The 13,808-nt window shown below is 41.8% G+C and overlaps 1 protein-coding gene across 4 annotated transcripts in view; it reads left to right on the top strand.

Annotated features, from left to right (window-relative positions):
- Positions 1-11,996, top strand: part of TRIM67 (tripartite motif containing 67) — a 37,092-nt gene extending 25,096 nt beyond the window's left edge. For all 4 annotated transcript variants that reach the window (XM_068676833.1, XM_068676834.1, XM_068676836.1 and 1 more), the window contains exons 9-10: positions 4,888-5,050; positions 6,030-11,996. In XM_068676833.1, coding sequence (XP_068532934.1) covers positions 4,888-5,050; positions 6,030-6,095 — 229 coding nt within the window. In that variant the 3' untranslated portion in view covers positions 6,096-11,996. The remainder of the gene's footprint in view (positions 1-4,887; positions 5,051-6,029) is intronic.
- The last annotated feature ends 1,812 nt before the right edge of the window (positions 11,997-13,808 follow it).

The following is a 13,808-nucleotide window of genomic DNA, read 5'->3' on the forward strand; positions in this document are numbered from 1 at the left end:
AGAGATCTCAACAAACTGTAGTCCACCTCCCTGCAAAATAGTTATTTTACTCCTGACTCACCTGTTCTTAAAAGTCACCAGTGACAGAGATGGCATCTCATCCCCAGGCAATCTGTTGGTGTATGTTACCCTTTCCATTAGCAGCTTTTTCCTGAGATCTAGCCTAAATCTCCCCTGCTGCGATTAAACCCATGATTTCATGTCCTACCCACAATGTCAGTAGATAGGAGTGACACACAGTCTAAATGCCTTGTGTATTTGGAAAACACCGTATTTGTATACCTACTCTACCATGTTGTGAGACTGATGTACAAAGTCTGGCTGAGGATATATAGTGGGTCTGTGGCAGAGTGGGAATCAATTTTGATTTAGTTTCCTACTGCCTGTCTCAGCAGGTTTTCCATACTTACTAGGTCAGATGTTGTTTCAGTTATATCAAATGATTAAAAGAAACGTTTGCAGTCATTTTTAAAACACTAAAAATACTTGTATTATCTCCTTAGAGGGAAGTTTCTGCCAACTTTCATGGCATCCTAAAGCTGATAATAATGTCTCCCATTGAGTAGTCATTCAAACTCTAAAACATACTTGTATTTTGAGTACATATACTGCAATTGATGGTAATTTTTGTTTGAAGCAGTTTGATTTTTTAGTTCGTTACAGACAGGTGGAAGAACCTTGTAGCTGGACCCAAAGCTATCTAAAGTAAATATGAATATTTTAATCGGCTCCAAAGGCCAATGAAAGGTCTTTTTAGGACATGACTTAGGTCATGTCATAAGTAAATGCAGCATAAAATAACGTCAGAATAATAAATATATCAAAAGGTTCTCTGTCCCTTTAATATCTTGATTTGATTTAGGGTGGAAGTAATGTTAAGCTGGGTAAATTTTAATGCTCTGTGAAACAGCTTATGTTTTCTGGAAAAAACTGGCAAACGTTCTGTGTGCTGCTGTCCCAGAAACCTATTTTATGGATTTGGTCCTAGGCATGCTTCTTCCCGCAAGCAACACAAGAGCAAAGCAAAAGCTTTCCTTCTGGGAAGCAAAAGCAATGGAAACACTTTGGATTTCCAATCATCCTGCTTAAACAAGAGAACGAAGTACTTTGTGTTGATGAGAGCTTCCCTCTTTTTACTAGGTAAAACAGAGGTTTGGCAAGCACATCCAAGGAATGGGCAGTCCAGTAGAATATTCTTTCGAGTGAAATACACTGATGAAGAGCATGTAGTCTCATGAAATCACATGCGCTTCAATGAAATTAGGTCTAGGCATTATATTTTTAACCGTGACAGTCAAGTAGGTCAGGTTTTTAACTCATTAGCTGTGGTAGTCTTGTGGAAACAATTGTTGCTGCCTTGTCATTTTTCCCCACTGGAGACAAGTGCATGATAGCACAATGTCAGTCCAAAGAAAATTTATTGCCAGCTTTTAGCCTCTCAGATGTTATTATGTTGGAGGAGATATCCTAGTAATCATTTCATCCATCCAAATCTTCACGAGACTAAATTAGGACTATAAATAAATGACTAGCTTCAAGGATAAGCTGGGGTGGAGCTTGAAAGACCGAGGCATGGGACCTGACAAGTTTAGAGCACTTTCCTGTTCTTTTTGCTCACAGCAAGCACACCAGGATCTGTCTGCATCCTTAAAAACAGCCAGGCTGGGCTCGACCTCTGTCGTGCTAGAGGAAAGGGCACAAACAGATGAACCTAATGCTATAAAAAATAGAGACCTTTGAGAACAGGTTATGCAGACACTAGTTTGATACTTCAGGGCAGGGATATACCTCTGTAAGGTACCTTTCAGCCTTGTTGTTCCTGAAAATAGTCAATTCACAGCAGAGGTGTTGTGTGCCCATTGCTTAGAGGCATCACCACTCATTGCAATGAAAGAGATGGAAATCACACTGAAATATTTTATGCTGAAAGACTGGGGGATGTCAAAATCTGGACAGTTAATCTTTAAGCCCCCTGCTTAAGGCGAGTCTCTGCACTAACTTCAGAGGTCTCAAGAACAGGTTCTCATCACACAAAAATATTACAATTGATTGAAAAATACTGGCCTTGGCAATGGACATGGCAAAGTTGTGAAGTTACTCTAAAGTTAATGAAAAAACACTGTTAATGTGGAGTTAATTCTTCAGTGTATTAAACAGTGTTCATAAGTTAAGATTTATTTTTCAATAACATTGAAATTTACTGCTATTCTTAATTCCTCAAGCCAATTCATTCAGTCCAGTTTTGCAAATTGTCCACACTGCTGCTGAAAGCATTCTGAGAACGTCAGATCCCACTGCAGCAGACAGTGGCATTTTTCAGGGTAGCCCAATTCCTGTGTCTGCACTCAGACCTTCCAGCCCTACACATAAGACTGGCAGTCAGTATTTAGCGCTGTGCACAGAGGTAAATATTTGCAGGACTGTGGGAAAAGGTGTGTGAGAGTTGGAATTTAGTGGGAATAATGAAAGTGGTGCATGTTTTCAAAAATGGATCATCACTGCAGAAGTACTACTGTACCAGGTAGCTGCCTTTTCCTTTCACTTGGTCTTCAGACTATCAGGAGGCTGTAGGATAACTACCATTAAGTAGTTTAAAAAGACATTGAAGTGTCAGCTCTTGGACATGCTGGCACAGAAGTGTACCAGGAAGGAGCATCAGTTTAAGTTGCTTGAGCTAGCAGGCTTTTGTATTACAACTAAGACGTTTATTAGAATAAATATCCAGTAAAATATCCAGTCTTGATGATGTGTGGAAGAGTGACTGTGTTCTGCACAAGTTTGCTCATGAAACTTTAGCTGTCCCATCTTTCCGCCTAAAGGAGGTGACCGTGACAGTAGTCCCAAAAGCACTGGGTCTCTCAAAATAAGTTCCCAAAGACATCCTGGGATGCCCAGGAGGAGCTGTTCAGCCTCAGAAGCCATGGCTTCATCCTGCCAGAGCCTGCTGCTCCCTGTGGGGAGGTGGATGCTCAGTAACAAGGCATCTGGCCTGCTGAAGTGCTGCAAAATTTGGGGCAAGAAAGCCAGGGAGAGCCCCGTGTCTTGTTCCCCTTGTCCCGGGCAGCCCTCAGCTGGGTCATGTGCTGCAGGCAGCAGCTTTTCTTCAGCAGGGCTTTCCCCTTGGGCTGCAGAGAAGTCACTCAATGTCACCATGTAGCACGTGGCTAATTAGCCCACAAGAAGCAAATTAGTTTATTATATAAGAAAGAGCATAATAATCTGAAATAGGCAAAGTTGCCATTTCTGTTTCCCCGAGAGAATCAATGTCATTTAAAAGGATGTCATAAAATCTATTTTGAAACACTGCAGGATATGAAACTTGGTGCACTGCAATCAAAGCTGTTCTCCATCAAAGGAAAAAAACAAACAAAAAAAAAATCATTATCCATTTGTAAATAGCTCTAAATCGTGGTAGTGACACTTCCCACAGTCTCACTGAGTTTTTCAACAACCTAGATCTTAAGACACTGAGGCTAGGTAAGCATTTTAACTTTTGTTGGAAAATAATATGCTTTATGGTTTTGGAGAAGAGCTCAAACACAAACTTGTTAATGCTTACAATACCAGAAATAGATTAAAGGGAGCTCAGAACTGCACAGTTTTAAATCTAACACATCTGAGAGCCCAACTCCTGATTCTCAACTGTACCATTATTGTTTGAAGACCTATAAATAGAGAAGTCAAAATATTGTTGCCATTACTATCACAGATAAAACTACTTACACCTTAAGAGGAAATTGTATGTGCCACATTTAGTCTAAAGGAAAAGCAGTTTATGACACCTAGTGGAGAGAATGAAAATTTCTTACCCTGCACCATATTCCTAGTGTATTTGTTTTATCTATGGGATAAATTTTATGTTAAAATTGCATTTATCCTGTGAATTTTGTGTGCCTGAGGGAAGCTCGTGGGACAAAGGACAGTTGCTTCCTTTCCTGATGCAAATGACTTGAAATCTGATTTAGCCTGAACAAATTGTGTCAGGTTGTAAATCCATTGCAGAGCCCCCACCCCATGACATTAGCGAAGTAGCAGTGCCTGTGGCCAATCTGCATATGTAGCAGATTTCTTGCTCAGTGCTCTTTAAAGTAATACTGGGTTTGACTAACCCCCAAATCAAAGTGCATTAACGTCAAATCGTTCATGCGTGTAATGGCTGGATCTGTCCTGGCACACTCTGATACCATGGTAGCTCTCAGCAGCTGCTCCTGACACAACCAATTATCCCCGATACTAATAGCTGTGCCCCAAAGCCTAGAACAGCTCCCAGCCCTATAGCTGGACACCTCGCCAGCCGCGGATCTATGTGCTTCCCTAACCAGCCCCACCTTCCCTTCCTCCCCGAAGCCAGGATCTGTAGGACCTATGCTGGCTCCCTGGCCTCTGGGAAATTGGGTCCTCTTAGGGATTGCAGAGGTGAGTCTCAAGCTGTTAGCAGGCAGAGCAATTAAAAACGAGCACACAAGCTTTTCTGCTTGTTCATTCTCTGTGCGCATCATTCCACCGCAGCAGGGGCACTCTCAGGAGCTATCTCCAGGACTCCTGTCCTGCACCTTCGGCACTGAACTGATCTGCTTACCTGCCCAGCTCTTGTCAGCTCAGGGCCTCTGTTAGCTTTGGACACAATTTTTAGCGCTGAGTTTACAACTGGAGGAGAAATGGACCCTATTTCTCTTTCAGATATCCCCTTTAAGCTCTGATGAACGTGGTACGTATGTTTTGGGTAAAGATGTGGTTTGGTCATTGCCAAAGTGCTGTGGGGCTAATCTTTTCTCTGTGCTGCTCCACTCTCCCGTTCCTTAGTAAGACTGCTTGTCCTGGAGAGAGCAGCAGGGGTGTAGCATTCTGCCTTCACTAAACCAGCCGTGCGGTCCCTTTGTGCCTTAGGACTGAAGGAGGAGTCTCTAAAGGTGCCACCGTTGGTGTTCTGCTGGATCTGAACAAGCACAACCTGACCTTCTATATAAATGGGCAGCAGCAAGGACCTCCAGCTTTTGAAAACATTGAGGGTGTCTTCATGCCTGCACTGAGCCTCAATCGAAACGTCCAGGTAAGTCTTCTGTAGTTCAAGACAACTTGCCCTGCTCAGCTAAAGGAGGGCATATGCTACTGGCCCTTTCTGCTGTGACCAATAATGTCATTTGTGGGTAGTCACTACGGATATTAGCTTTCCTTCTCAGCTTTCACTGAGAAGGCTAACACTTTCTTGAAAACTGGATTTGACCTTCTGTCTTGCCTCAAAGGTGTGAGGGGTAACCCTGTAAAAGCAAGCAAAAGTGCCTGTGCATCCTAATGCCTACATTGGTCTGCTGCAACCCAACCCGTCAGAAAGCAGCAGGGTTAAGGCTTCTTCTGCCAGTTTGACTAAAAAGCATAAGTATCCGAATTCCACATAGATCTTGTGTTTAGAGATAGTTAACATTGGCAAGAGACAGAAATGCCAACAGCAAAGCGGTAAGTAGAGCAAAGACAACACAGGTCAGAGAATTGGTTCAACAGAGAAGACTCTAGTTCAGAGATTTCTCTCTGTTCTCAAGAGATCTCCTCTTGGAGGAACCCTCTTTCAATATAACGTGTTTTTTACTTCAAAACCACTGCATATGGCTAGAAACAGGAGGTAATGTAAGGGAGAACCAGCAGCTCTACCTATGGAAATGCCAGAAGCCTGAGGAATGACAGAGGCTGGTTTTAGTCAGACAGGACCAATGCAGTCAGGGGTGGAATATCCATCATTTACAATACTCAGACTGAAGCAAGAAACCTCACGTGGCCTTACATGAACATCAGCATTAGTTACTGATGATATCCAAATCTTCTAAGGTTTTGTAGCTTTATTGTATTTGATGCAAAATGCAGAATTGCACCTGCCTGGGCACCTGACTGCTATTTTCAACACACATTTTCAATTGCAGCTTTCCAACATCCTTTAAGTACCTTGCTTATGTTTACCATGACCAAGTTAAGGCAGAGCATGGCCAAGAAGGTGTGAGGGGGAAGCTCATGGCCAGTGTTATTTCTCCTTTGCACAGGTGACACTGCAGACAGGACTGGAGGTGCCACAATGTGTAAAGCAGCCAAAGTTGCCCAGCAACTAATGAAGCTCCTGCCTGAGCCCCTGCTGGATCTGCAAGCTTTCTCAGTGTGATTTGGCACCTTTTAGTAAATCAGAAAAAAAGCATTCTCTTCCCTACGTAAAATGTTGTACACCGTGTTGCTCACTGAGTACTCCACTGGTTACAGCTCGCCCACTCCATCTTTGATTTAACAAGCCATAGCAAGCATACCCACAGAACTGGCACGTGATTACAACTGGGTACCTGCACATATCTATACTGCATTGCATACATGTGCACACACATGCATACACATATTTATAAGGTGAAAAGGTAAATGAGTGTATTTTCTCTCCCATGGCTGGATTTGTACTCAAAAGATATTAAGGATGCTTGAAAAAATGGGCAAGACTAGGAGTGGAGAACATTGGCTGCTGGAACAATTCACCAGTTGGTGAATTTGGTGGATTCCTTTTGCCTCCTGAAATCCTTAATTCAAGACAGTGTGTGTTTTGGCAGCTGAAGTGGAAGCTGTGTGCTCAGTTAAAGAATTCACCTGCAAGATTCTTTTGTCTGTTACTTCCAGGGGCTCAAATGACCTTAACTATTCCTTCTGGCTCTAGAGTACAGTAAGTTGTGACTTGTGTTCCCCTAGAATTCAGTGGCAGAACTTGCACTTCAACAAGAATAAGATCGTTTCCCAAATGCTGTCACATAATAGTTGTGCTCATTTGAGCTTGCACCATGATACCTGCACAATTCAGATATGAAAGGTAGAGAGAAAAATATTCTTGATACATTTTCATATTCCTTATTTAAGTATGATTGTGGGGACTATCACACAGAGAAGATCTGATTGTGGTTATCAGCACAACTCTTGAAAAATTATGCAGGGTAGATCCTTTTGAATTTAACTGATGAGAGATTTATTTAGATATGGTATATGCAAAGTATTCCACACAAAGTATTCCAGAGAAATGCTGCTTTTCAGCCTGTAAGTCCTGGGCAGCTGTAGTTCCAATGTAGCTTTGAGATCAAAAGCCTTAATTTTCTATTAGATTAGGGTGATGTATCTAACGTCTTGACTTCCATGAAACATTTGAGCAAGAGAGATTCATAGGATTAATGCTAAATCTGTTCTGAAGATTTTTTTCTGGATTGGGACATAAATACTTTGTGAGATGTGACTGTCTCTTGAATCTCCCTTGAAAGCAAGAAGCCATTTCAGATGCTGTCCGTGACAACGTGAGTCTGACCAACGTGGAACTTCCCCTAACCACAGCACTCCCACCTGCATGCTGTTGTCAGAAAACATATTGGTTTGTGTGAGTGTTCCTTTTCCTGTAAAACAAGTTAACATAAGCTCTGTGTGTGCATAGTGGTAACGCATAAGAACAAGACGCAGCAGACTGTGTGAGCCCACGACATCTCAGACTTTGCCATTTGTCATTTTGTCCAATCCTACGTAAGTGCAGTGGGATCAAACAAGATGCCACAAGCATCAGCTCTTACATCCTATTGATGTGCTATGTCCTTTTCTTAAATTCTGCTGCTTACACAGATTTTCCCCTCTAAGCATATGTACAAGCACATGCGTATTGTTGTCAGCCAAGTAATTACGAAGCCTGAAGCCCAAATCCAGCTAACTGCCTTGCATAGCCACAGGACCAACAGCCCAGGCTTCCCTTCGGGCAGCCTGGTTCAGGTGCACTTTCAGTCCCTGCCCTGAGCACATCGCTCAGGTAGTGCTGAGTGCTGGCAAGGCTGCGCTGGGACAGAGCAGCCAGCATCCTCACTGGTGGCATCCCGTCCTGCACAGCCACTGTGGGGAGCAGAAGGCAACCCGGCATGAAATAGTCACGGGCTATTTGACAGGTGAAATGCAGCCTGCCACCACAGTGCCTGTAACTAGCTAAGCATCTCGTAGCCCACCTCTCCTGCACGACAGCAATGCACCTTCAGGGATGTCAAGACTGAAATAGGAAACAAAACCAACAAAAGGAAAAAATAACTTAAGCTGTTAAGCAGGAAAGCAACTGTACTTTCTTAAAGTCTGAAATGGAGTAACCTTTTAAACATTGGAATAACTGTGCTATGCTCACCTTGATTTCTTAAGGAATAGCAGAGACCAGCTGTGTTTTAATTTTTGGTTGTGTTTAATGCCATATGAACTCGTGCAGGATTTTCTAATTCAGTGGGTCTGCTTTAACCTACCTCAGCTAGAGTGCTATTGGACCCTGAATTTCCTCCCGAGCATGCTCATCATAAAATTGTCTTCAGTGAACCTAAAAGCTGAGTATTGCCAGTCAGAGCAGTGTGTGGGAATACTGTACATAAGTTGCACATAGTTTTTTATATTGAGGAACATCCCATGATGATTTTAATACAGAAGGCACTCCACTTTCACTTTTCTTATTAAAAACAACCAGATGTTTGTTTTGGGACTAAACCTTTGTCTTTGCTCCCAGCTTCTGTGAAGGAAATTCAAATGAATTTAGATCGTTCCACTCTTCAACCATTGCCAGATGTTTAAAATTAATTCTGAATGGGTTTTAGAAGCGTTGCAGTACTTGGTTTTGGTTTTCTTAGTTGCTTTGGTATAGGTTCCTAGTGTTGTACCTTGGGGAGAATACAGTGAGTGGTACAGGTCACTACTTTTTAATGGAAATATGGACGGTAGGGACCCACATCAGCTCTGTAGAGAAGCTCATTGTTGTTCTAACACTCATACTGGTAGGGTACAGACTAGCTGCCATTACAGCCTCTTTTTAACCTAGTGGAGATGCAAATAAAATAAAAGGAATACAGTTAGAAGTAGGTATCCTGCATTAGTAGGACTAATTTAGCCTAGGTCTAAACCTAAACAAAGTGGGTGTATGTGTTGGTTGTGTACAACTTCAGCGACTTGGACTTGGCGTGGTCCATAGCAATAAGCCAAGTTACCCCAACAGAGCGTAGTCTCATGACTTAGCTGGATGCATTTTGGTAGTTTAACAGAAATAATGCTTAAGTAGATAGAATTATGCTAGGAAACGAATTACTCCACACATATATTTACACAGAGCATCCAGATGGCAGCAGGAGCCATCTGAACTTAGAGCAGAGCAGAAATTGCCTTTTGCAGAACAGCATCGGGTGGGGAGAAGCAGGGCACTTCCACCTCTCTGCTCAGGAGGGAGGTAGCTTGTTTCTCTGCAGGTAACTCTCCCATCTGGTTATAAACCCAGCAGCCTGCATGTTCTTCATCTACAGCATCTCTTTTGCCAGCTTCTATTTCCTCCAAATCCCTTCTCTGGGAGGGAGCCAGCCTTTAGTAGTGCAGTCCTTGCAAAAATTGCCTTGCTGACTATGCAGGAGGAACCCGGGGAACCAAAAGGTGGCACAGATACCGAAGGGCTTTGGATGCCTCTTGCTTCCTTTTGATTCCTTGGGATATTTGTGCAGCTCTCTGGGGCTCCAAAATCATGATCCTCCTGTATCCCAGGCACCTGGACAAGCACCGAGCTGCTTTTTGTGGGATGCATCTGTTCCGGGAGCACAGGCTCTTCCCTATAAATAGGAGAGCAGAGCCTTTTGCACTGGGATGAGTCTCATCCCATGTTCATCCCCTGTGGTGCAGAGTCCACATAAGGCAGTTGTAAATTGACTAAATGTTTACAAAAGAAGCAAGTCCTCCTCTAATAAGCACAATGAAACTTGATTTCCGAAAATGTCAATTTGGAACATTTGCACAGCTGCTAAATGAATACAGCAGGCAAACTTTCTGTCCTGCAGAGCAACAAGGGACTCTTAGCTTTCACCTACCCACACAAACCCAAACGTTATCTTTTGTGAACCATCATCCTGGCTCTTTCCTCTGCAAATTTCCCTATTACGTTTAGTGGGACCAAACAAAAGAATTGTGCCATCAGGGGCATTGTCAGATCTCCCACTGCGTGCAATGCTACACGATTTCCTGAACCTGTATTTCCCTCATCAGCCCAGAAAGTTCTTGTGAAGAGCTCTTACTAAGAGAGCACAGGCCTAGCTGACAATCTCTTACTACTTCTGAGGTTGAAAGATGCACACTAAAATATGTCAGCAAGGACAGTAGGATACTGTGATGCATCTTGAATTTGGAAAGCAATTTGGCTTCTAAAACACAGAAGACAGGCAAACAGCACTGTCACCTCCCATATTTGCCACGCTTTAAAGACAAAAAGAAAAATACATTGGACTGGATTAAAAAAAAAGCTTACATATATCAGAATTTAAGAGGAAAATTATCAAATGTAATTTATTATGTGCATAGTGTTCCATCATGTTGTAAATAAAACCATTACAGTGTATTGCTGTAGTTTGTTCTTGGCTGGTGATCAGAGTTCTGTTGTAGTGCTGTATGAATTCTGTTTTTAACTTCTCCTTTTGAAGTATAACTAGTAAAGATGGCACAGAGCACCAATACCCATGTTTCCTAGTTGTTCTAGAGCAAGAAGAAATGTGATATGCAGATTATTTTTTTCTTACATATTAACATTAAAAGAGGAAAGAGAAAGAGAGTCAAGGTTAAGCTGCCACTACCACCACGTGAAAAATACTTTGTGATTGCCAACGAGGTGGTGCATTTTGGACCACAATTAAGATGACCTGTTCCTGTGAGAAGGGATGCGAAGTACAACAACCCGTTAACAGCAGCTTTCTGGTACCATCTAGTACATCCTCTGTTCACAAAAAGAAAGATGAGAAAATAGAGTTGTTAGACCTAATCTCAGGCTTTATCAGCTTTGCAGCAATACGCTTAAATAGCAGAGGAAAAAATTAACCTTTGAACCAGGTAAAATACTATGAAAAACCCAAACATCTTGGCTAGCTCAACTTTGGAAGGGAGATCACAAGTCCATCAACAGGTTATGGTAACAAATCAAACACATTGCAAACATAAAGGGCACTTATCACTGAAAATTATCAAAGATGGAGAGTCATCTTACTGTTATTAATTTTTATTAATTTTTTTTTTAAGTGAGCTGCTTCTAGTTTTTATTGACAACATTTCTGGTGATTCCTCTGTCCAGTACTACTAAATGCTCGCATACAAATGGCTGGACTGGCAGCTCGAAGCACAAATCCATCACAAATAAGATACACTCGGTCTTTCTACGTGTAGAAGCCCATATGCAAGCCACAAAAACGTGTGGGGTTTCTGCATCTTCGCACAATACAGGAGACAGATGTGTATTGGCTGAGCTAGATACTCAGCAGCATTTTCCCTTTCTGTTAAGTGACTTTCTGTTGTGTTTGTAATTGGAAGCAAATCCAAGCAGAACAGTACTAAATTATTTTTTTCTGCTAATTGGAGGATTTTTAATATGTTATTGTAAGTCAGTAGATCTAAGTATTTATGGATCCAGATCCCATTCTTTCATCCTGATGGCTGCTACCACCTTCTTTTAATGTTGTCAATAAAAACTAACCTTTGTAGGTAGCATGGTGAGAAGACATTATGTGATGAATATTGAAGTAAATGCATGAGGTAAAACTGCTGTTATTTCTGATTGTTATATGAAGCATGAGTAACACTAATTTAAATGTTGGCAACCAAAAAAAGTGCAAAGGAATAAGATAATGGTGTTCACTTCTGGTTAAGTGAAGGACGAGAAGTTTTTTTCTGTTTTCTTCTTAACGACAACATTTTTTTTCTTTAGCATCATTTCCCATACCTTATATGAATTTGGACCTGGTGAAATATACATCTCTTCTGTATGTGTCTGTCACCAGATCAAGAGGAAAATAGAAACTTTTATAATTTTGTATCTGTAGCAAAAGTTTGTATTTTTTGAATCGGAAACAAACTGCTTTTTGTCTTTTGGTCTAAAACTTTGTGTATTATTATTACTCTTTTGGAAAAACCTGACATATGAGTTTATGCCGTTTTACAGTTTCTAAATAAATTCTTAAAACATTGCCAACAAATTCAGCATCAGTGGCCTTCTTACTGTTATTAAGAAGACTGTCACAGTGCGGATGAGGCACTCCTGCAGGATGCACGCCTGGCTGTTGATGCCTGCTTTGTTACCAGTCCATAACCTGGAGAAAGCCAAGATCTCTTCAGAGAAACCATCCATGTCTGAACTTAACACGTGACACATCTCTGTCTCAGCATCACCCCATTACCTCTGGCTCATGTACTCTCTAGGGTGCATGGGGAGGTTACGTAGCTCTCACCCATTTAGACACTTTCCCAGAGACAGTTTCCCAATCTCCAGAAATCCCTGATGCTGGAGGAAGCACAGCTTGAAAACAATGACAGCACCAGAAGGATCTGACTGGCTTCAGCATGTGTGCAAACAGGAATAACGCTGACTGTCACAGCAAAAGGCATAAGAAATAGCAGATAGGAAGAATGCAAAAGATTTCTCCTTTTCTCCCTTGTTTTGCTGCCTGACCGCAGATAACAGGCAAAATCAGATGGTCCTTGTTCTTCCTTGCCTGTAACAAATCTCTTATTCGGTCAATACTGACTTTCATGCATCAGTACATGCCCCCAAAACAACTGTTTGCTGCTTGAACATCCTAAATAACAGAGCATATAAGTGAAGTACATTCTAGTCCAGAGAAACATTAAGTGCATAAAAGGTTCTCAGCAGTTTAGTTAGCCAAATGTCAGTCAATATCATTTTTGTTAACATGTCCAGTAACAAAATTGGACTAAAGCTATCATATGTTACTGAGAACATGATCCTGAAAGTAGGTAGCATGGCCAACTTAAGTCACTTTGATAAGGTGATATTAAAAAGCAACGTAGCACCATTTAACAGCAACTTCTTGTAATGCATCCACAGCACCGTGTGTTTACATGCTTAAAGAGTGAGAAAACACAACATTCTGAATAAGCTTCTTTTTTCTAAGGTTTGATGTTCTGCTGTCAGCTTTGCGTTTCAATTTTCAACTGTTTATTTTTAAAGAACTGAATTTCCTTCACCTCTTCTTTAACAGCACTTACAAAACCCGAGACCAGGACTGCATTAATTAGACATTCCATTCTGACCACAGTTCACCCCTAAAAACCTTTCGGGAGCTGTGGAGGTGGAAACTGAACCCTTTAAATTATCTAGGCTGAGTCAGTACACAAGCTCCCAAGATGTATTAGACCCAAAGCCAGATAAGCAGCACTTCATCTAGAAGTGGGCACTGTAAAACCAAGCTCAAGGATCAACCAGAAATTAAAAAGATAGAGGCTATTCTGTGACATCCAAAGCCCATCTGCTGCCTCAGCAAGTGCTGATGCTCTCTGTTCAATCCTGCTTGGTAATCACACCTTCACATGAAATCATGATTTGATATTTCTCCAGTCCTCATATTCAGTAAGCAGATGGGATATTAATTCCGGTTTGAATTTGCAACCAATACCGAACAGGAAGAAAACCAATTAAGCAATTATGAAACGTGATAACAGTGTTTAGCAATCCAGCTCTGGAGCTGTGTGGGAAGGGGAAGGGTGTGCAGAAACACTCCCTTCCTCTTTTTATCTTGCTCTATTTTCCCTCTGGGCTTGCTCCTTCCCTCTTTTTAGTCCTGTCTGTGTTGGCACAGCATTATCTCCAGGACTTGAAAGTAAGGTGGAAGGTATGGGGGAAGAAGAGTGTGAGAAAGCATCCCTTTCCATGCTGTAGTTCTCCCTACCTCAGGATAATTTCTTATCTTGGGAAGGGAGCAGCCTCTGGTGCTGCTGTTCTCATGCTAGCTGTAAGCTGGCTCAGACATCATCACTTGGTGAAG

This window comes from Anas acuta, chromosome 3 (assembly GCF_963932015.1).
Source record: "Anas acuta chromosome 3, bAnaAcu1.1, whole genome shotgun sequence".
NCBI classification, from domain to species: Eukaryota; Metazoa; Chordata; class Aves; order Anseriformes; family Anatidae; genus Anas; species Anas acuta.